The sequence below is a fragment of the Ooceraea biroi genome, chromosome 9 (assembly GCF_003672135.1).
Source record: "Ooceraea biroi isolate clonal line C1 chromosome 9, Obir_v5.4, whole genome shotgun sequence".
In the NCBI taxonomy this organism is placed as follows: Eukaryota; Metazoa; Arthropoda; class Insecta; order Hymenoptera; family Formicidae; genus Ooceraea; species Ooceraea biroi.
Genome location: NC_039514.1, coordinates 4,828,833 through 4,855,906, shown reverse-complemented (window position 1 = coordinate 4,855,906; position 27,074 = coordinate 4,828,833). Strand labels below are relative to the sequence as shown.

General features: G+C 35.6%; 1 protein-coding gene across 1 annotated transcript in view; it reads left to right on the top strand.

Annotated features, from left to right (window-relative positions):
* The first annotated feature begins 18,936 nt into the window (after positions 1-18,936).
* The window catches only part of LOC105278949 (dynein heavy chain 12, axonemal), a 48,039-nt gene continuing 39,901 nt past the window's right edge, over positions 18,937-27,074 (top strand). The window contains exons 1-4 of the mRNA XM_026972618.1: positions 18,937-19,027; positions 19,442-19,461; positions 22,019-22,180; positions 22,280-22,491. Of these exons, the coding sequence (XP_026828419.1) occupies positions 18,937-19,027; positions 19,442-19,461; positions 22,019-22,180; positions 22,280-22,491 (485 nt within the window). The remainder of the gene's footprint in view (positions 19,028-19,441; positions 19,462-22,018; positions 22,181-22,279; positions 22,492-27,074) is intronic.

Sequence of the window (27,074 nt, the reverse complement as noted above, 5' to 3'; positions counted from 1 at the left end):
CCGACAACGGTCAAGGAAGAAACTCATAGGATGGCCCGGCCGATACCGAGAACACTCGGCGGAGGCAGACAACCCTCGACCTCCCGCTTCTTTTTTCTGGACCAGTATTCAATAGGTGTGGCTGATATCGGTATCGAGAATTCTCGATGGAGATGGAGCACTTTCAATCCCCTGGTTTTCCAACTATCAGGAAGGAAACTAAATTCGGTAGTTGATCAGTTGTCGGGCAACGTCTCATTGGAGGCGGTCTAAACCAGTTGGGGACTTGATCGCAGCAGGATGTCAATTAGCCAATTCGTCGTTTTAAATCAGCATTGTTTGTTACTGGTGTACGCTCGGTGGGGTATCCTATGACGGCGGCGCTGGGGCGGCAGTCGCAAAACGATCGGGAAAAACATTCCGACGCCACGCCACCTTCCGGGCCCCTCGCCCGAAATTGTTTAAAAGTATGTGGACGCTCGGTATCCTCGCCCGTCAGTTATTCGAGAAGACGGCATCTGGCTGATGTTGGCCGGAAACGATTACGCGTGCACAATTTTTTGTAGACTCTTCTGTGTCCGCCTGTCAATCACCTGGGATTGTCCCGATTGCGTCCGCCTTAGGGCTGGGTAAGACGTGGCTCTTCCCAAAATCCGGCTTAGTGCAGTGAACATAGTCGAAAATGCAATGGAGGTTGTACTTATCACAACTTCTCCAGTCTTCGGGAGACGCTCCATCAATGGCCAAACCCGTAAGTGAGCTCCACTCTAAGGCAAGAGCAGCCGCGGAATGTCCACCGCATTTTATGCGTTCCGAATGGCGGGCCTTGAACTTTCATGGCGCTCAGATCACGTTCTTGCGTGATAGGGATAATATTGAAATCCATGGTAATATCCGCGTACATATGAGGAATCGCTCGGCAGTCGTTGGCGCCGGGTGATCACTCCTTAAGAGGGAAACCTCTGAAGGGTGGCTATTCCACCCCCGACGCATTGTTGGCCTGCCCTGAGTGTGGGAGGCTTACCATGGTTTTGAGCGGGCTTGGCCCTCGCTGACAAACCATGATGTCACTACACCAGCGGTGAACCCGCGTATAAAAGCTTTGACGCCGGGGTGGGGCATACCTTCAATGTCCATTAGTTGGACGCCCTGGTTACAGCAAGACTTGCGCGAGAGGCTGTCATATACGCGAAAAGGTCTGGGAGCCTCGAGCCTGGAATCGAATACGACTGTCAGCACCAACCTCCCCTGTACGGCACGTACAAGTACAGCGTACACAACTCGAATACTCGAAAGCGAAAGGGGTTCGCGTGCTCGGCATGTCGCAAAAATTTGAGTCGAATACGACTGCCAGCACCCCCGTACGGCACGTATAAGTACGGCGTACACAACTAGAATATTCGAAAAGCGAAAGGGGTCTAAGGGCCGTATTCATAGTCGTGACTCAACTTGAGAATCAGGTTTTGAACTAGGTTCAAATCAATCTTTTATTTCTAATTGAACCTAGTTCAAAACCTAATTCTCAAGTTGAGTCACGACTATGAATACGGCCAAGTGCTTGACGTGTTGCAAACTTGAATACTATGAGAGAGCTCATCCAGGAAGGTGTTGAGGTCGGGAAGTAATCCTGCGACCGGGGTGCCATCTGATATTCAGTACGTGATGACAGGACACAGTCATCGGCACCCTTCGAGGCTGGCAGTGCTGTCGCTGGATAATATTATCTCGCGAAACCACTGTGTGTGACACCACATTCATACTCACTATCCTTACTAATCTTCAATGGCCTTACGGCCATGTCCCTCCCAACTTCCATCCTTTTTCCTAACAGGGTCAGGGCGTGCACCAGGCGGGACGCAAATGGCCTCCCCGTGGTTCCCCGTGGGCGCGGCAAGTGCACGCAAGGCACATCCGCGGCCAAACTGTGCATTCTTGTGCATACGGCCGCGCAGGTGCTGCTGAATTTTTCTATCGCCTGGCTCGGGGCGGTTTCGATGGATGGTGGATGTAATGTAGCGTATGCTCGGAAGAGCGATGTCGCACGAGCACGTTGTCCTTGGATAGCGCGTTCTCACATTAGTTGTCCTGATTGCGCACATTAATCATCGGACACGAAGATATCTTCCGATCAGACACAGTTTCAATCGAGTGAGTCCCGATTGTGCACATTAATCATTGGACACGAAGATATTTTCCGATCAGACACATTTCCGATCGGACACAGTTTCGATTGGACACAGTCCCAATCGGACACAGATACCATCGAACACAGTCCCGATCGGACACAGATTCTATCGGACTTTAACTGTAACATAAACTATATGTTACAGTTACAGTTATTCTATACTTAATTCTAATGTCACGCACATACATATACATACACGTGCGCACGAGAAAGAGACACACACACACACGCACGCACCTGCACGCACGCATCCACAAGAGAAAAAGAAAGAATAAGACAATTAACATATTGATTCGGTTTAGCAGCGCCAAGCATTTTGAAAAAATACTTATTTGTATTGAAATAATTCTTTCGCATTCGTAGTCAATATCATGTACGTATATATGCATGTGTCTGTATGTAGTATACATAATAATAAAAAAATAGGTTTTCTAATTTGCATAAATATTCATAGTTTTCTCATTTTCATAGGTGACTCAATTTTTTGATATCATTAGTTTTGTAGAGTTCTTTTTTGAACACATTCTTCGGGCGCGTATACTCGGCGCTTTTTGTACCTTTTTTTAAAAAAAGTAATTTTGTTGTGACATTTTAATACATACATAGAGTATATATTATATCTTTAGTTAATATCATTACTCTCAATACATGTAAATTTCTCTTTTTATTATGCAGCAATTCGTTCCATTATTAACCATCTTTCGCAATCCAGCGGTCCAACAACTACATTGGGACAAAATGTCAGCCATTGCCAAGTTTGATTTGACTCCGAATGCGGGCACAACATTTAGAAAACTAATCAATATGAATTTGATGGAAGATTTGGAAAAGTAATTTTTCTATTATAAAAATTGCGTCTACAATTTATCTAATCTTATATATCCAGCAGCATGAATTAATGTGTTGTAGAAATTTCTACAAAATTTGTAAAAGTTTTCATAAAACTAATAGCAATTAATTGTAATAAACAATATATATATTTATATAAATTATAATTTATATTCCTCAAGTAATGGACCTTTCATGATTCTATGCTAGGCTATACCAAGATTATCAAACTTCCATGTAAAAAAGTTGTACAGTGTTTCGAGCGCCATCTAATAGTTTGACCCCATGAAATATGAATTAAATAGCAATATGACGGTTTCAGTCGATAAAAATGCACAGTTCATGGTTCTGAATTCAACTGATTCAACTATATTATAATTACAACTAATTGTGGCCTAGTTTATACCGATCATTTAATACGCATATCAAGTAGTGCATTTGAGCTGATCAGTGAATGACTAAACGAATGTATTAGTTATTTACTATTTGGTAAGCGTATTAAGCGATCGATGTAAACTATAGGTCTGTAAGTTTTCAAATAATGAAAGCGGATACTATATGTACAACGGAAACCCCCAATTTTTTTATTGCATATTCTTGTAGCTTATCTCGAGAGCTTTTCAAAACACTATAATATAACCTTTTTTCATGAAGTACTTTCCGAGTTATGAGGCTTGAAAGTTACGGTATCGTGGGTTTGAGCGTTTTAGAGTACATTTTGAAAGTGGCTTCCATTGACTTCCTGACAATATGCCAATCTTTGATAGAACGCAGAAATACTCTACGATTACATTCAGCAGGTAATAAAGCTACTTTATCCCTTATCCGCTGCCTCAATTCTTGGATGCTTTGAGGTTTTGTTTCGTAAACCTTACTCCTCAGGTAGCCCCAAAGGTAATAATCCAGAGGACTGAGATCTGGTGACCGAGGTGGCCAATCTTCTCCTCCCTCATTTCGGTACCTTCTTCTTATCCACCTTCGTGGGGAAACCTCATTTAAAATTCGGCGTGATCCTGCACCAAAATGAGGCGGAGCTCCATCATGTTGAAACCATATTTGCTGTAAGTTATTCGGAAAAATATTTTGTATGGCTGGAATTATTTCATCTACAAGTAATCTCTCGTAAATTTAAGCATTAAGATTTCCCTCCAAAAAACGGCCCTATCAAATAACTATCTATAATGCCACACCATACATTTACTTTTTGTGGGTATTGCGTGTGAGTTTCCCGCATCCAATCTGGATTTTCATCTGACCAGAAGTGAACATTTTGATTATTAACCTCTCCTGTCAACGTAAAGGTTGCCTCGTCTGTGAAAACAAGTTGATAAAGAAAGTTGGGCGAGGCATCTATTAGTTCCATCATTCTTGCACAGAAGCGCAAACGAAGCTCATTATCTCCATCTTGCAATTCTTGAACGTACTGCAGTTTGTATGGATGTAATTTATTTTTTCTTACAATTCTGTGGACGGATCTGGGTGCAATATCGTGAGCTTGAGCTGCTCTTTTAATAGACATATGGGCATTTTCAATAAAACTCTGCAGAACATCAAGTTGTTTATTCTTATTACTTGCAGATGATGACCTGTCTGATCTAGAGCGATTGCTTACAGTATCAGTTTCTTGAAAACGCTGTATTGTTTTCGAAACAGTGGATCTATTAAGATGACGATTTGGAAAAGTGTCATTAAACAATCGAACTACTTCACTTAACGATCGTTCATTATCACCCCATCCGCGCATCATGAGGATAGTGATTCTTTCACGCTCCGACAATTCGTTAGCCATTTTTAGTCAAACGATTAATATTTACTTTATTACGTCCCGATCTAAAAAGACAAAAGTTCTCAGCAGAAGCGGAGAGTGCTGTGCTCTGGACGCTATCACCCTATCTCAATGCTTGTGCGCGAGATAATAACACTCTACACCCTGGCGTTTGTGTTTTATATCACGTCAGAGTATCGATAAGGGGGGGGAGAATGTATTCTCTCTTCCCCTTCTCTTTTCCTACCCTTCTCCATTTTCCCACGAAAGTGGATAGGACGAAGGAACCGAAATGAGGGAGGAGAAGATTGGCCACCTCGGTCACCAGATCTCAGTCCTCTGGATTATTACCTTTGGGGCTACCTGAGGAGTAAGGTTTACGAAACAAAACCTCAAAGCATCCAAGAATTGAGGCAGCGGATAAAGGATAAAGTAGCTTTATTACCTGCTGAATGTAATCGTAGAGTATTTCTGCGTTCTATCAAAGATTGGCATATTGTCAGGAAGTCAATGGAAGCCACTTTCAAAATGTACTCTAAAACGCTCAAACCCACGATACCGTAACTTTCAAGCCTCATAACTCGGAAAGTACTTCATGAAAAAAGGTTATATTATAGTGTTTTGAAAAGCTCTCGAGATAAGCTACAAGAATATGCAATAAAAATTGGGGATTTCCATTTAAGAAATTGAAGATGACCTTCATGTGACCTTGACAACAGTCTTCGAGGTCATACTGATATTGTTGTCTAATGCGTTATTTGAAACCATACAACTTTTGTCTGAAACAATTTTCTCTAAAATGCATAGTTTTCGTAAAATTTAGGTGTTTCCATACTTTTGCCACACCCTGTATACAGGGTGTTTCAGAAATAAATGGCCAAACTTTAAGATTACATTCTACTCACTGTAAGGATGAAAAAAAGTCATATCAATATAGGTCCGGAAATGTTTCCTTTCCAAGTTATAAACATTTCTTATTTATAACAAACTTTGGTAAAAGGACATTTCATTAAAGAAATTGCTGGAAATACTTCAAATTGGCGTTCCATAGATTGTTGAAGATATTCAAAACTTCCTGCAGTATTTCGTATTTTGTCACACAAAGCGATAATACGATTTAGTACGTCGACAGTAGCAATACGAGTATCATAAATGAGAATCTTAAAATGTCCCTAAGAATTTTTGAACGTTTTTGACAATCCATGAAACTTCAATATAGCTTGCATTGATGCGAAAAGAAATTATTTTCCTCATCAATGCAATGAGAAACGTTTTTTTATCAAAGTTTGTTGTAAATAAAGTGATCATAACTAACTTACAAAGGAAGCATTTCCGGACCTATGTTGATATGATTTTTTTTCATCCTTACAGTGAGTAGAATGTAATCTTAAAGTTTGGCCACCTATTTCTGAAACACCCTGTATACAGGGTGTTTCATTTTAAGTGATATGGTCGATTATCTCGCGAATCGATGATTTAATGGAAACATTTTCCCAACAAAAGTTGCATGGCTTGAAGGGGGACATATGATGAAAATGTGGACTTGAACTTGAGTGAACGTGCCAAGGTCATATGGAGTTCAGCTTTGTTTTTTTTTAATGGAAACCTATATTTTTTATTGCAGATTCTAATTTTCCGTCGAAAAGTAAGTAACTTTTGTTGGAAACAGTTTTTTTAAAAAAGCCCTTCTTAACCCGAAAACTCAGGTTCAACCTTTGGCGAACCAATGATAACAGACACTGAAGTTTTTCTTAGTATTTTACTGTTTACCATCAGCGTGTGCGTGCGTGCGTTTCCAGCCAACTAAGGCAAGATCGATCACTGATCCGGCCAGTTAAGGTAAGATCGATCACTGATCCGGCCAGTTAAAGCAAGATCGATCACTGATCCGGCCAGTTAAGGCAAGATCGATCACTGATCCGGCCAACTAAGGCAAGATCAATTCGAATATGTCTTTAGCCGTTGATAAGATGTTCAAATGGAGCTCCATTTTCTTGCAGACATAGCCTCAACCGTTTCTCAAAATTTTCTACTGTTGAAATTAAAATATTTTGAGGAATGCTACGACAAACATTAGTTATTCGATTTTTCATGTCTTCTGCAGATGTCGGCGGAGTTTTGTAAACAATATTTTTTATGGAGCCCCACAAAAAAAATCACACGAAGTTAAATCAGGAGACCGTGAAGGCCATCGAATGTATCCATACCTCCCTATCCATCTTTCATGAAAGATGTTATTGAGGTATTCCATTACAATACGATGAGAATGGGGTGGCGCATCATCTTGCTGCCACCACATTTTTTGTCGAGTAGCAAGATCAACCTCTTCTAAAAGCTCAGGCAATTTATTCTGCAAGAAAGAAAGGTAAGTTTCCCCATTTAAGCGGTTATCAAAAAAGTATGGACCAATCAAATTTTCATTTACAATTCCGCACCAAGTGTTTAACCTCCAACGATGTTGATTATCAACACGTTGAGTCCAGTGAGGATTGTATGTGGATCAATAATGATAGTTATGCCTGTTGAGTTGTCCATTGTTATGAAATGAGGCTTCGTCACTGAAGAGAACATATTGGAAAAAAGTTGTATCTTCTCTTATCATTCGTAATGTCCAACGACAAAATTGTCTTCTTAGCCTCATATCATTTTCACTTACATCTTGGGTTAAAGTGACATGGGTAGGGATGGAATTTATGTCTTTGTAAAATCCTCCACACAGTGACATAAGGAATTCCTAAATGATGTTGCAGTTCTCTAGTCGAAATATGAGGATTCAAGTTTATCATTGCTAGCACTGCTAATACACGCGGATCATTAACGTTATCTTCAGCATTTATTTGCTTGCGGTTTCTCTTACGGATTCTTCTACGCTCTCGTAATAAAATTCTTCTTATCTGCATTGCATTTGGATGTCGTCTAAACGGATATCTATTACGATACAATCTTTCTGCTCTACAATAATTTCGTCCAGCTTCACCAAGCACAAGAATAATATCAACGATTTCATTTGAACTGTAAGCGGCCATTTTGAAAAAAGCTTTGAAAAAGCCCACTAATGTACCAAAATTAAAAGAAAACGCTATACGAAAAAAAGAGGAAAGTTGAATCGTTCAATTGGAAAGGATTGGACTCAATTCCGTGCGCGTGAGCGTATGTCAAGCAGTGCGGATAGATCTCGGAGACGCGCGCGCGTAAGAATCCCGCTCACACGCGCATGCGTACATGGATAACGCCGGCGATACTGGAAGCAGAGATGCAAATTCGGGGCCGCGCAACATGGAGCCGCCGCGGCGGCTCCATGTTGCGCGGCCCCGAATTTGCATCTCTGCTTCCAGTACCGCCGGCGTTATCCATGTACGAACGCATGCACGCACGCACACGCTGATGGTAAACAGTAAAATACTAAGAAAAACTTCAGTGTCTGTTATCATTGGTCCGCCAAAGGTTGAACCTGAGTTTTCGGGTTAAGGAAGGCTTTTTTTAAAATAACTGTTTCCAACAAAAGTTACTTACTTTTCGACGGAGAATCAGAATCTGCAATAAAAAATATAGGTTTCCATTAAAAAAAACAAAGTTGAACTCCATATGACCTTGGCACGTTCATTCAAGGTCAAGTCCACATTTCCAATTTGTGTCCCCCTTCAAGCCATGCAACTTTCGTTGGGAAAATGTTTCCATTAAATCATCGATTCGCGAGATAATCGACCATATCACTTAAAATGAAACACCCTGTATATATACAGGGTGGGCCATTTTAATCCGTCCACGGAAATATCTTCTCAGGTAGGGGCGATAGCGGAAAGTGCCTCAAACAAAAGGTGTATGGCTTTGAGAGGGCAAGATGATAATATTATCAATTTAATTGTAGATGGCGCCACTTTAGAGATTTCATCATGGCGGCCATTTTTTAAAATGGAAGTTGATTTTTCTCTCTAAGTAAAAGTTGTAGCTGACAATGAGACGAATACAACGGTTTTTTGTTTTTTGCAAGTGGACCATTTTTCAGTGAGTTACAGCGTTCCAAAATACATTTTAATCCGTCCACGGGAATATCTCCTCAGGTAGGTGCGATAGCGGAAAATGCCTCACACAAAAGTTGTACGATATGTAGGGGGACACCTAGCGGTGACCTTGACTTGGACCTTGACGTGAAGGGTCAAGGTCAGTTTAAGGCCAAATTGATTTTTTCAAATGGGAATCCCTATTACTGACCACGGAAATGGAAAGTACGGAAAATATCACATCCAGGTAGGTAACTCATGACTGTGATTAAAATGAACTTTAGGTGTCATTTCAAGGACAAACACAATATTAATTCACTCAAGTAACTCGTAAGCTAAGCGAGATAGTACAAAATGTTTCAGACAAATGTTGTAGTATTTGGAGGTGGACGTCAGGTCATGACCTTGCACTTGACTTTGGGGTAATTTCAAGGTCAAACTAAATTTTTAATTGAAATTAGTTAACAAGATTATCAATGACTTGACTCCTACTTTTAGCGTTACCCAGGAAACAATGACGTGGACGTAGTAGGGGGTATGTTCCCTTTGCGGTGCTTGATTCATGTGTGTCCCCTTGCCTCTCACGGAGGAGTCAAGTCATTGATAATCTTGTTAACTAATTTCAATTAAAAATAGAATCCGTGCCGTGTACCAGGTAATCAAAATCTGTACGGTGAAATCTGTAACACCGGCTCCGGCGGGGGGAGGGGCAAAGCCCCTCCCCCTCGCCCTTCCGCGAAGCGGGCTGAAAACGAGCGTATGTGTCCGGGGCTCCAGTTTCGGAAAATATAACCTAACCCAAACCTATTTCTGATTTAAAGGTAAAATTCCATCAAATATACTCTTTCGTAAACGTATATGATATCGTAACATTATGCTCTATTCATTAAACTTTTTTGTTAATAACTTTTTAACAAACAACGAGCGACGGGTGAAACCTAGTGCGGGTTATTCGGGAAGGTGACTTTTGTAATATATGTCAAACTCAAGTCCTTGCTTCGCGTGAACAGTTGAAAATTCGTGCAAAATCATTAAACTTCTTTTGTTAATAACTTTTTAATAAACAATGAGCGACGGCTAAAATCTTTCGAAGGTCACTCAGGAGGGTGACCTCTATAATATTATGTCAAGGTCAAGGTCATCCGAGGTTGCTCCGTTAAATTAAATAATTACCAATTAAACGAATAAAAACTCTTAGTTCGACCAAACTGGCAACTTTATTATATATTCATCTACAACGTTTCGACCCCAGCTTTGGGTCCTTATCAAGTGTAAGATAGCATGACAAAGTAATTAAAACAAATGTGGCAACAATCTGTCGTATTCTATAAAGAAGAAGAGAAAAAGCGTAAAAGATTATTACAAAAATGAAATCCTCATTTAGTAGAAGAGTATAAGAAATGTTTCCGTGAATACATACTTGCTTCGAGCAACAATACACCAAACCACACAACAAAAATGATATCAGTTTCCATATTAACAAAGACACAGCCTCACTCACTCAAGAGTTGACTGAGACTGTGCTGAGCACGAGACAAATAGCCTGTTATTCCCGGACTCTTATGATTTTGTCGTAAGCAGGTGGCAGACTTTCGTTGTCTTTCTGTAGGTTGATAGTATTATTAGTTTTCTTGATAAAAATCATTTCGGCTATTTCTCTTTTTCTATTATTTAATTCCTTATGTAAAATTTTGGAATCAGACCAAGCAAATTCATAATTGTGTTGAACGCGGTGCTTACGTTGTGGATGAATATATAATAAAGTTGCCAGTTTGGTCGAACTAAGAGTTTTTATTCGTTTAAACAATATATAGTTTACCAAGTCATATATAGATGTAGAAGTCTGAATAATATAATAATTGTAGGCCATTACGTGACATTACTGAAATATTGATAATTACTATAAATACAATAATGGCATTATCACTGATAAATAGCCAATACCAATAAAAGAACGATGTGTGTAAAATGTGTATGTTGTGTTCAATATTGAGAATAAAGGATTATTTATTATGCAGCTGCAGTATTATATACCTGGGGAGGTACTTCACTGTTTCTCAATAACATATTAATAAACTGTTGTTGCACACTATTTGTCGAGCTTCCTTTGTTATGTATTGATAATGTTACTTTTATATTCCTTTTTTTGTTGTTTTCTAAGGCGTTTTAAACGTGTATTTTTACGTCTTAATATAACACTAGTGTTATACAGCATCCGTGCAGTAGGAGTAAGATTTGCTATGCGAGTGACATTTTGCAAAGTTGGTCTTCTTCGTAATCCTCTATTTCGTATTGCAGTTGTTATTATTTTTAATTGTTCTTCTATTCTTGTCAGCCGCTCTGCATAATCTTGAATTACACTTTCCTTTTCTTCATTATTTTTATATTCACAATGTGATTGTTGCAACTTATTTTTCTCTTCTATGTCTTTCTCGTTTTGTTTCCGTTGGATTTCAAGTACTCCTTTTTTTAACTCTAGATGTTGTACATTTAACATTTCTGATAAATGTTGTTCTGATAATTGCTTGCTATGTTGCTGTATTTGCTTTTGTAAATATGGCATGTCTGTAGTCTGCGAAACTTTATTTTGTTGTTCGCTTTCATTTTCGTTTACTAGAAGTTATGATGGTTGTTGCACATTATTATATTTACTGACTCAACATCTATTACATTAACGCTATTATTCTCACTATTAATATATAAAAGTGATTGCTGTATTTAATAAGAAACGATAATGTAAAGAGCAACTGTAATCTTCTTTGCGGAAGTGCTTATAACATACTTGATACTTTTGTAACTTATTTGCACACAAATTTTCCAAGTGCTGCAAATTTAAGCTTTTTATTCATTTCTGACATCTTATTAGATCTTTTGGGAATTTGTGAGATGGTACTTTCTTTCCTGACTTGTACTGAGGAACGCAACATACTCTCACCATTCTTTTCTACACGCAATATATTCACACTTATTACTAATTCTACTTATGTTACATACGAAGTAAGTTTTGTAACAAAGTGTTATAAAACTTTTGTATTTTATTTCTTGACACTCTAAGAAAAAACTTCTAAAAATGATGTATTGAAATATTACCTTATTTAACCCATTAACGCCCAATAAGCTCGAATTCTTTGCTCATTTTCCAGCCTCATTCTCGGAAAGAATCACGAAGCGTATTTTTACCAAAACAATGATTTTTACTATTTTTGGCTGTGCTCTTTCGAATTCCGAGGTCAAAATTGAGCCTCCATGCCTCAGAAAAAAATTTGGCGTATTAAAACTAAAAAAACACCAAAACATTGAAGATTTTTTTTTCGAAATGTTTTTTCTTGTACAGAAAAAGGGTTGCAATCCACTTCTAAATTCAACTATCGATGCATAAAATAATTGAACTTTAACGGCGAATTTTTTTTGTTTTTCGAAAAATCGCGTGATTGTCCTAAAATGACGTTTATATGAGGAAATTTTCGAAAAATACTGATTTATTGTAAATAATCTAATAAAGTTCGAAATATCGAGGTTTCTAACACTTGAAACGTTACCAATTGTTGAGCTCATTACCGTAGATCATGTTTCCACGTAATTTGTAACTTCAAAGATGGCAGATCCAAGATGGCCGCCAAAATATTTCAAAAATAATCAGTTTTTTTGTTACTACTCGCTTCTAGAACTTCAATTCGGTAGAATTCATACTACTTTGTGTTTTTGACATTGCTGATTACGAATATCAAGTTAGATTTGTAAAATCAGTTTGTTTAAACTTTTGCTTTTACGGCCAGTATTCGGTAGATGCACTTCGCTGAACCAAGTTTTGAAATATTCAGACGTGAGTTTTCCTGATTTTGAAGCTTGGATGTAAATGTTAACTGGACGAAAAAGAGTTGCGTCGGGCCAAATGTTCTCGTAGACTCCTTCAAAACTATGTATAGTGGTGAAAGAAGACGTCCACTTGCTGAAATAATAGGCATTATAGTATAACTATGTGTAATATAACTGTGTGTTATAAAAGATACTGATTGAACCATTGCTTCAACTGTTTCTACTCCTGATTTCGTCTATGTTCGCGCAGAATGTATTTCAAGATTGAAACCACTCTCGTCTGCATTATAAATTTCTTCAATTCCAAAAACTGGAATGTTTGACTTTACGTTTGAAACAAATAATTTTGCGATATCTTGTAAGTTGCCAATATCTTGAAGCGTAAATTGCGTCCTGAATGTTGTTATCTTGCGAGAAACAATTCTGTGTACATTCTTGAATTTCCAAATCCACCATTTACTTGCCTTGAATTCAGGTAAGTCCACTTGCTCCTTTGCCTTCAAAGCTCACAATCTTAAATTCATGTCATGAACAATAGATTTTCTATCACATGCTTCTTCAAACTTTTGTAGTACATATTCCGTAATAAATGTAAATTTATCTGCATTTGTTCCACCTTTTTCTACACTTGCTTCCCATCTATATAGCTGCTGTAAGGATTTAACCTTACGAAAACTGTTCTGTACGCTAGTTAATATCCGACGTGCCTTCTTTCCGCTTTTCCAAAACTCTACGGCCTTTCTCTTATACCTCAAATCGACCTTCCCACCTTCATCATCGACAATACATTCTTCATATTCAAAACTGTCTTCATTCTTCTTTTTCTGCAGGCATAATATATTCTACAATTTGTGCTCCATGGAGTTCTGATGGATCAGTAAAATCAAGCACGTAATCATGTTCAAATGATGAACGTACGTCTTGCAAATTTTATAGAATATCACGAATTTCATTATGCACTTTAATTTCAAAAGGTGTTATAGGTGTCTGTGTTATACTCGCAATTTGAAACGTAGTCGCTAACATGTTTATTACGTTCGCAACATTAATCGGCGTCATTTTCTATTGTAGCGAGCGTATTATTTATTTGATTGTTATGCTACATTTAAGACAGTTTTAACGCACGAGGAACTATTAAAACACTTCGGTTTAAGTGAAAATATATAAAGATGCTGACTTTATTTAATACAGACTAGAACTGATTAATTAATGCACGTGTGACTTATAGCGCGAGCAATTAGCTTCTGATTGTGCTCTGATTCCTCCAAAGCTCTCAATCTCGGATTTCGTGCTGCTCTCTCATTGGTCGGACTAGTTCTACCTTGTACTCCTTAGATGCCGCCACACTATCAAGCAAACTTTTCAACAGAATGCTGATTCCTGTCGTAAATGAGACTGGAAAGTAATACTTCCTCGGACATATTTATATGAATCGAAAACCGCGATTACATAAACTTATTCACCGAATAAATGTTAGAAAAATGATTATAAGTTGCACCATTTTCCTCATTTGCGATAGTAGTCCAATCTATGCACCAACTTATCTAATTTTTCGTGTGGTTTGCAAAACAGATAGACACATCCGTATTACGTGAATCGGAAAGTTCGACAAGGTTATTGGTGCATCAATATGAATCTGCGTCATTTAATGTCAGAGTAAAGTGCAATATCTTGTTCGTGCAACATCTTATTTATCGTGCGGTTTACAAAATAATCTAATAAAAATGCTAGGAAAAAGTTCCAATGGATCGCGATAGTGCAAAACTCCATTTATCGCCTTATCGACTTATCCCGTGTGATTTATATTTTTATATCCTATACAGGGTGTATCTTAAAACGCGCCCACCAAGTACATAGTGTTATTCCTGACGTGATTTTAAGACGAAAATCCTAATACCAAAATGTCGAGGCTATAATAGTTTTTAAATTGTAAGCATCTGTAGTTAGCGAATTAGACTGTCTAAAGTTGGCGCGCTCAGGCGCGGTACAACGCAAAGTGCTAAAGGTGAGAACTGACTGTTGCCCCTCTTGTGAAATTTCGATATGCGAAGATAAGATTATTTTTGATAATGTTTTCATGCACTAAAAATTGTATTCCTTCTGTAAATATGTAAAATATTAAAAAATAGAAAAGATTCCTTTCTTTATAAAAACAATTATCTTTTATTCATAGTATTGAAGAAAATTTTATGGTAAGCTGTTATGTATTGTAAATTTTATTGTGAAGTTTTTTTATAGAAAACGGTCCTTTTTAGGACTATAAATATTTTACAACATTAGTTTTGGTTTGCAAAAATAAATGATTTCTTCCTTGTTCCTACGTAGTTGTTTCTAAGAGATATTAAATAGAAAAGTACAAGGGGTATTTATTAAAATTTAAAAATTTATAATTTATAATATGTTTATAATAAAAATTAAAAAAAATTTTTAACTATTGAAAAAGTTTTTAAAAAAGTGAAAATTTCTTGCCAGTTTCACGTTGACCATTTCTGGGTCCGGCAGAGAGTGAGAACCTAACTTATTTTGTTTATTAAAAGTAATCTCCCGACTTCATTGTTGTCTCTGTGAGATTGCGAAAAAATTGTTGCCAAAAGTAACTAGCGTATTAAAAACGCAAATACAGGTGGGACGCGTATATAGCGATATAAAGGTACTTTTAGCTTTTTTTTGAAAAATGCGTTTTCAGAATATGATTTTATCATATATGGTTGAATTTGACATTAAATATGCTTTAAGTTTTATTGAAAGATAAATTTAAAAATTTTTGAAAAATTGAGGGGGGGATTTCGAAAAATATGACATTTTCGAAAAATCTAATTGTACTGTTATGAAGTACATTAAAAGCCATAAAACTTTTACTTAAAACCTTTTTTTATATTTTTTATTGTTTCCACGGTATTCGCTAAGAAATATAAAAACCGATTTTTTTCAAGAGGGTGTTTCACCCCCTTAATAGCGATACGGGCCCGTATAAAAAAATACGTGTCTCATATTTTGACCTAGACAACAAAATATTCAAAGCTTATCAAAATTGGCGTGTGGCACTTGGGTAGTGTTGCTTGTTAGTTAATTTTTCATGACATAAAAGATACGTTTTCTAATGTCAAATTCTTATAACATGGTTTTCTAAAAGGAATTAATTCTTATAATTGAATTAAAATTATGTCGGGACATAATAGAAATTCGGAATTATTATTGTATCGACATATTTTTAATTCATTAAGAAAACTAGTAATTTGTTTTAGACAATTATGTTTTACGAGTTTTAGAGAAAGTATCTTTTATGCTATTAAAAAATAAAACAGCTTACCATAAAATTTTCTTCAATACTATGAATAAAAGATAATTGTTTTTATAAAGAAAGGAATCTTTTCTATTTTTTAATATTTTACATATTTACAGAAGGAATACAATTTTTAGTGCATGAAAACATTATCAAAAATAATCTTATCTTCGCATATCGAAATTTCACAAGAGGGGCAACAGTCAGTTCTCACCTTTAGCACTTTGCGTTGTACCGCGCCTGAGCGCGCTAACTTTAGGCAGTCTAATTCGCTAACTACAGATGCTTACAATTTAAAAACTATTATAGCCTCGACATTTTGGTATTAGGATTTTCGTCTTAAAATCACGTCAGGAATAACACTATGTACTTGGTGGGCGCGTTTTAAGATACACCCTGTATACAGTTGCTTTAATAAACAGTTGTGAATATTATTTAACTAATATTTTATTTCTGTTTTCCTCATTAACCAAAAGGCTATTCTAAAATCAACGGTACGAGAAATTTAAATATTACTTTTTAAAATCATTTTAATAATTAAACTGCTAAAACGCGCGGAATTGAGAATCGAGGTTTTTCTTTTAAGGTTTTTATTTTATTTTATTTTTTTTAATATAACACACATAAATTGATTATGACGTATGAAAAGAGGTCAGAGAGAAGTACTTTGACGTAAATTTACGAAGTAAAAAAATTCAATTTTAAGAGGTGGTGGAGGGGGTAAATAGAAAAGCATTAATTTTTGGATACTTATCCGTACACAGCTTTGTAGACATAAAAAAGAGATGCAACTTTTGTATAAACTTTTTTTTATATCTCACCGTTTGGCAGTTATTTCGCAAAATGAAAATACCTATATTTTTCTTCAAGGGGTGATTTCACCCCCTTGAACTGTAATTCAGCATGAAAAAAATAGTTTTATGTTACGGATAAACTACTCTATATACACACAAAGTTTTAGAATTTTCTGAATTTCCGGGTTGGCAAACCTTCCTTGTAAGAAGGACAAAAATCTTTAACTTGACCCTTAACTGGCAGTGTAACAAATTTATTATATTTCACAACGTTTCGGCCACAATCCTGGCCCTTATCAAGTGTACAGAAATATTACATACTAAAAAAATTAATATAAAAATATAAAAATTTTTTATGATATACAAATGAAACAGGGTAAAAATGACGTAAAACCCACATATACTTTAATAAATACACAAAGTTCCTGTCAGACATTAGTGACAATTCGATCTAAAGGCACATATTTATTTTGTTGCATCTATACTTTTTTAAGTTAAAATTACAGCATTTTTCCAATTTTCACTAATTTTTGCGATTTTGTCTATACAGAATGTCTCATAACTTCATTACTTCCGGTTAATAGCATATAGTTTGGATTTACGAGTCGGAAAGTCTTGTACTATTTTGCGATTTTCGCAATAATAACCGAGTTCTTAACGATTAAAGTTAACGAATGAGAGCGTGGCTCGTGCAGCGAGATCGTCGGTAAGAGAGCTACGCAATCGTTACTTACGGCACAGTGAGGCGCGATGGAGGCAATGATGCTAGAAAGCGTGTTTCGTAGCATGCGGTGGGGATGGAGTGAGAATGGTCTCGCGATTCGCGATGAACACGATATGTTACTTGTGGCGACGCGAATCGTAGACACCCTGTATAAATATATATAAATAATTACGGATTTTATATACATATAACTTTTATATAATTATGTATATAAAACATATATATAATTATATATGTTTTATATAATCATAATCACTAATATTAACTAATTAACTAATATTATATTATAATTTAACATAAAATATATTAAAACTTCATGAATAAAAATCTAATTCCATAATGCTTTGCTAGGTAGTATATAAAGATATAAAGTATGCAACGAACCTAGCAGCGCAATTCAAACACAGCTTTAATACTAATATATCGTGCGTCGAAGATAAACGTACTCAATATATGACAAATATTATGCAATACAATATAACATAATAATATTCTATGTAATAAGGTGGGATCCAAAGAAATACAATTTGTTGCTACACCTATTGGACTCACAAAGTGATTACAGGAAAAGATCGATGCCTATAAATTTATTATTATTTGTAACTTACTATCTCATATACAGGGTGTCCCAGACTTATCGTATCACCGGCACCGGTTCAGAGTAGACTCCTGATGTCATTCCAAGACGAAAGTTCCTCTGGTAAATGTCGAGGGTGGCGTAGTTTTGGCGCTATAAGGGGTTGAAGATATCCTATCCATGTACAGAATTTTCCCGCGATCAGGGACGGTTTTCTGTCATCGCGAGAGTGCGCCGCACTTCACGTATGTTTTGACAGTTCCGCGTGTATCGCTATTTCGTGCATAAGCGATCGGTCCGTCTTTTCTTGTCGATCATACTGCCGATATCACAGAAAATCGAACAGTAACGCGCGAAAATCCCACTAAAAATTAAGATCGAATTGATCGGTGCGCAATGCGCAATGCGCGGGGTCCTTTCGACCTGCCGTCACTGAACGCGAGAAAAGTCTGTACATGGATAGGATATCTTCAACCCATTATAGTACTGACAATGAAACTACGCCACCCTCGACATTTTGCAAGAGGAACTTTCGTCTCAGAATGACCTCAGGAGTCTACCCTGAAGCGGTGATACGGTAAGTCTGGGACACCCTGTATATTTCTTGAAATTATTATTATTATAAATCAAGTCATAATAATGATTTCTCTTATTCTATCTCGTAAATTGTACCTGTATATTTGTTTGATGCAATATACAGGGTGTCCCATTTTTAAAGTTGCACTGAAATATGTCTTCAGGGAAGCATTTTGAGAAAAAACTTGTAAGACAAAAGTTGTAGGGGTCATAGGGGGACATCTGATGGTGACCTTGGTTTTGACCCAGCGGTCACATTTAGGGGTCATTTGAAGCTCAACTTCATATTTTCAAATGGAAACCCCTACTTTTGACACCGGAAATGAAAAGAACGGATAATTTTACGTTCAGAGATGTGGTCATGAGCCTGGGTCAAGATGACCTATAGGGGTCATTTGAGGCTCAAAAATGTTACCACTGCAGAATACTTGTTGGGGAGTGCTTATCGTGAGAAATGAGTACGATGAAAGTTGTAAGGGTCAAAAAGGATTACCCAATGGTGACCTTGGTTTTGACCCAGGGGTCAAATTTAGGGGTCATTTGAAGATCAACTTTATTTTTGCAAATGGAAACCCTTATATTTGACACCGGAAATAGTGAAGGCAAGACCGTCGTGGATCCAGCCAGTGAAGGCCAGACTACTGTCGAAAGCAAGGCCTTGATGAATTATTGTTTTATCTCATCAACTGTTCAAAAATGCCTCCATTATTTTCAATACATAGTTGTACTCGTCGTTCGAAGTTTTGAACAGTTGACAAAAGTATCTAGGGATGGTTCTACAGTTATTAATTATTCGTTGCCTCATGTTTTCCCTAGTAGTCGGTTGGACATGTTGTGTGGTGCCCCACATCTCCAGATCTGACTAGTCCAGATTTTTTTCTATGGGGTTAATTGAAAAACGTGGTGTAAGCAGAACAACCGACTACTCTCGAGGTAAGTTACAAGACTGTATAATGAGAAATAAAGAGATCCATAAAAATAAATTAACCTTCACATAACCTTGACAGGTGCACCCAAGGTCAAATCAGTGGCAGCATCTTATGTCCCCCTTGAAGTCATAAAACTTTTGTAAGAAACATTTTTCGATACAAGATTTGGTTTATGAGTATACTTAAATTATAAAACAGTATACTTTGGAACGCTGTAACTCACTGAAAAATAGTCCAATTGCAAAAAACAAAACACCGTTGTAGTCGTCTCATTATCAGCTACAACTTTCACTTACAAGTAAACCTACGGAAGTGTCACTCTCCGATTTTTCTGAAATTTGGATATGTTATAATACATGAAAAACTAAGGGACACGTATTTTTTTAGCAGCGGAAAAACATATTTAGGGGGTGAAACGACCCCCCAAAATGGGGGGTAAAATGGAAAAATTGCGATATCTTTGAGACCAGTGAAGCGATTTTCATGATTTTTGGTATGAAAGTATCTTTCGATAGAAGACGAAAATCGGCCTAGGTATGTTGGAAGGGGAGTGAAAATTAGGGGGTGAACTACCCCTAAAGTGACCAATTTCTTGCTGCAAAAAATCAGTTTTGATCTGATCGAAGTAAAATCTATTAAAACTTCAAGAGGAAAGCTAATTAAGGAACACGTATTTTTTTGTTTTGTTTTATATAAATATTTGGGGGGTAAACAATCCCTAAATTGCCGCGTTCGATTGGCATTGCGCATGAAACACCTTGTGAAACTATATTTTTTAACTGTTCGATCTTTTTAATATATTGGTTTTTTAAGTCGCTGAATCCGAATCTGAAATCGGATTTTCAAAATTCAATATGGCGGACCAAAACTCGAAAAATTACTTGAATAGACAGTAACTCGACATGCGACTTTCAAAATACAATAAAATCAACTTTTGACATTTATTGTTAGTAATGTGAAGTGAATTAAACATGTTAAAAATATTAATCGTTTATAACAAAATTGTTTAAACAATGTAGCTAAAAAATGAAATGAAAAATGATTAGAGTAAATCTCCTTGCCTCTCACTATTTTCTGTAAGTGTGTCAGAACACGATTCATTGTTAGAACGCTTATGTACAGGTAACGAAAGATTTTTTTATTTCAATTTTTTTTGTCGTTTTAATTTTTTTTGTGTTCTTATTTCATTAATTTTTTTATTATTACTTTTATTTTATAAATGACTGATTTGACAATTAAATCATTTTTTGTGCATAATACATTTTTTAACGAATATCATGTATGCAAAACTTTCAAAAAATGATTTAATTGTCAAATCAGTCATTTATAAAATAAAAGTAATAATAAAAAAATTAATGAAATAAAAACACAAAAAAAATTAAAACGACAAAAAAAATTGAAATAAAAAAATCTTTCGTTACCTGTACATAAGCGTTCTAACAATGAATCGTGTTCTGACACACTTACAGAAAATAGTGAGAGGCAAGGAGATTTACTCTAATCATTTTTCATTTCATTTTTTAGCTACATTGTTTAAACAATTTTGTTATAAACGATTAATATTTTTAACATGTTTAATTCACTTCACATTACTAACAATAAATGTCAAAAGTTGATTTTATTGTATTTTGAAAGTCGCATGTCGAGTTACTGTCTATTCAAGTAATTTTTCGAGTTTTGGTCCGCCATATTGAATTTTGAAAATCCGATTTCAGATTCGGATTCAGCGACTTAAAAAACCAATATATTAAAAAGATCGAACAGTTAAAAAATATAGTTTCACAAGGTGTTTCATGCGCAATGCCAAACGAACGCGGCAATTTAGGGATTGTTTACCCCCCAAATATTTATATAAAACAAAACAAAAAAATACGTGTTCCTTAATTAGCTTTCCTCTTGAAGTTTTAATAGATTTTACTTCGATCAGATCAAAACTGATTTTTTGCAGCAAGAAATTGGTCACTTTAGGGGTAGTTCACCCCCTAATTTTCACTCCCCTTCCAACATACCTAGGCCGATTTTCGTCTTCTATCGAAAGATACTTTCATACCAAAAATCATGAAAATCGCTTCACTGGTCTCAAAGATATCGCAATTTTTCCATTTTACCCCCCATTTTGGGGGGTCGTTTCACCCCCTAAATATGTTTTTCCGCTGCTAAAAAAATACGTGTCCCTTAGTTTTTCATGTATTATAACATATCCAAATTTCAGAAAAATCGGAGAGTGACACTTCCGTAGGTTTACTTGTTAGAGAGAAAAATCAACTTCCATTTAAAAAATGGCCGCCATGATGAAATCTCTAAAGTGGCGCCATCTACTACAATTAAATTGATAATGATATCATCTTGCCCCCTTCGAACCAAACGACTTTTGTCTGAAACATTTTTCGTTACAAGATTTGGTTTTCGAGAAAAATCAATGCGTTACTTAAAATGGCTCACCCTGTATATGTATAAAAGAAATTATTTAATAAGATTGTGTAATTTTCATGCTAACAATGTTAGCATGAACAATTCTTATCATACTCTTTTGTAACAAATAATATTTATTTCCATCGTAGGTACAAATGCAATGGATATATTTTTTGCCAATATTTTCGAGTAAAGATATAGTGATGCAGTTACCGAATGAGGAAATATTATTTCTTCAAATTGATGCACTATTTCGTAAAACAATGCAGAATGTTACGAAGGATCCTAGAGTTCTCGAAAATGCCGGTTCTGTATGTAAATAGAACATTAAAATGAAATAAAGTATTTTTAAAGCATTAAAATTTTTAACCTCTTTAAGAAATATTTTAAACTTATATCATTTATTACAGATAGGATTGATGGAAAATATGAAAGACGCAAATAAATTGATGGAACAGATTAACGCAGGTGTACTAAATTATCTTGAAAAAAAGAGATTCTTCTTTCCACGATTCTTTTTTCTCAGTAATGATGATATGTTCGAGATTCTCTCTGAGACCAAAGAGCCGTTTCGTATTCAACAACATTTGAAAAAATGTTTTGAAGGAATCAATAGATTGGGGTATTCTTTCCACTTTTATTCTGCAACGTTTATATATATTTGAGAAATTTTACAACTAAATGTGATGGTCAAAATATAAAAATTTGGGTAAATAGGGGACCCCCTCCTATGACCTTGTCATTTACATATGTTTTCCAGAACATTGCCCTGAATAACTTTCAAAAGGTTTTAGCCATCGCTCATTGTTTATTACAAAGTTAGTAATGAAGGAAGTTTAATGATTTTGCATGAATTTTCAGTCCTCCATGCGACGCAAGAACTTGGCTATGACATATTAAAGAGGTCACCCTTCTGAATAATCTATAGAAGGCTTTAGCCATCGTTGTTTATTAAAGAATTATTGATAAAAAATAACTTTGCACGAATTTTCAATTGTCCATGTGTTCAGAATAACATTCGTATATCCTGCGAATAAGTTATCACAACAAAATTACCTTTTTAAAAAAAGGTACAAAAAAGCGCCAAGTATACGCGCCTGAAGTTCTTTCAAAAAAGGACTCTACAAAACTAATGATATGAACAAATTGCGCCAACTACAATGGGTATTTATGCAAACCAGAAAATCTATTACTTTATTATTACTCTTTGGCCGATATTCATTGTTGATTCTGATTTAAGACCATCTTAATTAAGTACAATCATAAGATATTTGAAACCAATCACACAGTCGTATTAGCATCTTAAGACATTACTTCAAATCGTCTGGAAATAAGAACGGACTATGAATACTAGCCTTTGATATTAAAAAATAAAGGACATAATAATATTAAGCAGATGTTTTTATACGACTAAATATTTTAATACATAGAAATATATTTATTAATACAAATAAGTGTTTGTTCAAAATACTTGGCGCTGCTGAACCGAATCATTATGTTAATTGCCTCATTCTCTTTCTTTCTCTCTTGTGAATGCGTGCATGTGTATGTATATGTGTGACATTAGAATTAAGTATAGAATAAGTTTAACTACATTTGTACATATATGTACTTCAGCGAGTTGTTATGTAATTTAGAGTTTAAGGAAATTATTGTAATCTTTAGATTATTTAAATACTAAGACAATTTTTGATTCGGTTTAGCAACGCCAAGTATTTTGAAAAAAACACTTATTTGTATTAATAAATATATTTCTATGTATTAAAATATTTATTCGTATAAAAATATCTGCTTAATATTATTATGTCCTTTATTTTTTAATATCAAAGGATAGTATTCATAGTCCGTTCTTATTTCCAGACGATCTGAAGTAATGTCTTAAGATTAGTGTCCGACCGAAACAATATTTTGAAGCCGAAACCGAAACCGAAACCGAAACCGAATTTCGGTTTCTAAAGCAATTTCGGCCGAAACCGAAACTTGTTTCTATTTAAGAAATTAAGTTCAATAAATGTTTATGCTTAGGATTTACGATTCAGGTTTAGATTTTTACATTTACAAATGACATCATAATGATATAATAGTAATAATACATAATAGTAGTTTATTGAAAAATCTTTATTCACATATCTTATTTGCTATCAATCTATCAATTTGAAGAATAAACATATTAAACATCTCAAAATAAAATCAACTAATATATTCAATAGTTAACAGTCTCAATAATTTGACAATAACAATTACTTATGTTATAACTTATAACTAAAATGAAACATATTATTATAATTACGTGTTAAAATAAAGACTTTCAGTTACATAAAACGTTGCCAAATGGAATTGAAAACTCTTTTAAAAAACAAAACAAAAAATATATTTTTTTAAACAAAAGATATTCTAAGAATATTCTATTTGAACAACAATAGATAATAAATAAATCTTATAGCTAGTAATTGATTAGTAATATAACTTATTGTTAGATTAGAATAGAATCAGGGGATACTACGATTTCCGGAGCGCCAAGTTTTGACCGTGGATTCTTCATCTACAGGTCATTACAAACAAAACTTAAAGAGTGGTGAAAATGGCTATCTGGTTTAGTTTAGGAGATATGGAGGTTTTTAATTGGAATTGGAGAAATCGACAAAAACGCTTTTTTGCCAGTTGCAGACTATTTTCGCGTTATTCAGAACAATATAGGGTAAATATTGACAATAACGGAGCTCGTCCCGATGACCTTGACCTTGACATATATTATAGAGGTCCTCCTGAGTGATCTTCAAAAAGTTTTAACCGTCGCTCGTTGTTTATTAAAAAATTATTTAAAAAAAAGAAATTTAATGATTTTGCACGACTTTTCAACTATCCACGCGAAGCAAGGACTTGAATTTGACATATATTACAAGGTCACCTTCCTGAATAACCCGCACTAGGTTTCACCTGTCGCTCGTTGTTTGTTACAAAATTATTAACAAAAAAGTTTAATGACTAGAGCATAATTTTACGATACCATATACGTTTACGAAAGAGTATATTTGATGGAATTTTAGCATTAAATCAGAAATAAGTTTGTTAGGTTATATTTTCCGAAACTGGAACCCCGGACACATACGATCGTTTTCAGCCCGCTTCGCGGGAGGGCGGGAGGAAGGGGCTTTACTCCTCTCCCCCGCCGGAGCCGGCGGAACAGATTTCACCGTACAGATTTTGATCATCTGGTTCATGGCACGGATCCCGGCTGGGGGGAGGGGCATCGCCCCTCCCCCCCGCCCTCCCGCGAAGCGGGCTGAAAACGAGCGTATAAGTCCGGGGCTCCACTTTCGGAAAATATAACCTAACCAGATTAAGTTAAGTAAGATTAGGTTAGGTTAAATGACTTTCCTTCCTTCGTTCATATTCGTCGTTTATGTCTTTCAATATTCAAAATAACTACTATATTTTCGAAAGTTCTTTTGTTAATAACTTTTTAATAAACAATGAGCGACGGCTAAAACCTTTTATAGTCTGGAACTAGCAAAAAAGCGTTTTTGTTGATTTCTCAAATTCCGACTAAAAACCTCCATATCTCCTAAACTAAACCAGATAGCCACTTTTATCACTCTTTAAGTTTTGTTTATAATGATCTGTAGATGAAGAATCCACGGTCAAAACTTGGCGCTCCGGAAATCGTAGTTTTGCCTAGAATCATTTTGTTCATTATTTATAATTTGTTAATAGTCAAAATTAAACAATCTAATGTTATATATTAAACATAAAAGTTTTTCTGCATTTTCTCCAAGCAGATTACTACGTCTATCAGCAAAGATTTGTCCTGCGGCACTAAAGAGTTGCTCACTTGCAACACTTGTGGGTGGGGCAGATAGATATTTTAAAGCAGCTTTACGTAGACTCGAATAAGGGCTACTAAACCAATATGCGTATACATCAGCGTTTCTTTGAAGTCTTGGCTCTGCTAAAAAGCAGTGTATTGTTTGCAAGAGTAAAGCTGTTCCTTGTTCTTGCGGATCGGCTACTTTTTCAGATCAGGCGATCAATCATGAGAATCCCATAATCCTTCTTCTTTTTTTTCGAACGATTGAACAGTATTTAGGCTTACTATAAATTCATTACCGGAAGTTTTTGGTTCTAAAAATTGCATATCTCTTTTATACCTATATCTACTTCATTAGAAGTCAAGTATTTTGATTTGAATCTCGGATCTAACAAAGTCGCACAAATCAGTGAGGACTGAGTTTTAATATAGGCAAACCTTTTATTCAAAGAGATATTTAATTGATTTTTCATATCTCTCACCTCTGGATCATCATTATTATCCTGATGCAGTTTACGTTTAAGCAATGACAAAAGAGGTATGATCAAAGAGACGCATGCATTGTCAAATGAAATTTCAAGAGTAGCTTCGTAGAAAAATTTTAGTACATTCGTAATTTTTTTAATAAATTCCCAATCCATGCTATTTAATGTATTTATTCCACCACATTCGACGCTATATAAGTTGACAGAATTTTTTTGTTCCGAGAGTCGTTCCAGCATTAAATAAGTACTGTTCCATCGCACTCCTACGTCTTGAATTAATGAATGTAATGGTAGACCACACTGTTTTTGACATTCTTTCAAATTTCTGGAAGCTTGCTCACTTCTTCTAAAATGGCCAACTATTTTTCTACATGTTTTTATAACATTTTCAATATGTGGATCACTGAATATAGCATCTTTTATGACTAACTGCAAAGTATGAGCTACGCAACCTAATGATTCAAACTGCGCGATACGTGTCGCACAATCTATATTTGCTGCGTTATCTCTGATTGCAAGATAAATTTTATTAATTATGTTGAACTCGTTAGCAATTTCAGTTAGTTTTTCAGCTATGTATGTACCAGTGTGATCTTCTTGTAACACTGATGCTTCTAATATTACTTTCAATCTCTCTGATTCTACTACAAAATGTGCTGTAAAACTTAAAAGGGAACAGGATTTACAGGAATTGGTCCAAATATCAGTGGTGAAACTGATCCACTCAGCTTTCTCAATGAGATTCATCACCTTGGTTTTAACTTCTTCATATGTTTGAGGCATTAATGCAGTTCGAAAAAATTTTTCGGACTTCACATTATATTTTTGTAGCAGCTGGATCTGATAAATTTAGGCGTCTAAAAGCAGCTCCTTCCACCAGAGAATATGGAAGCATGTCGACAATAATAAGAT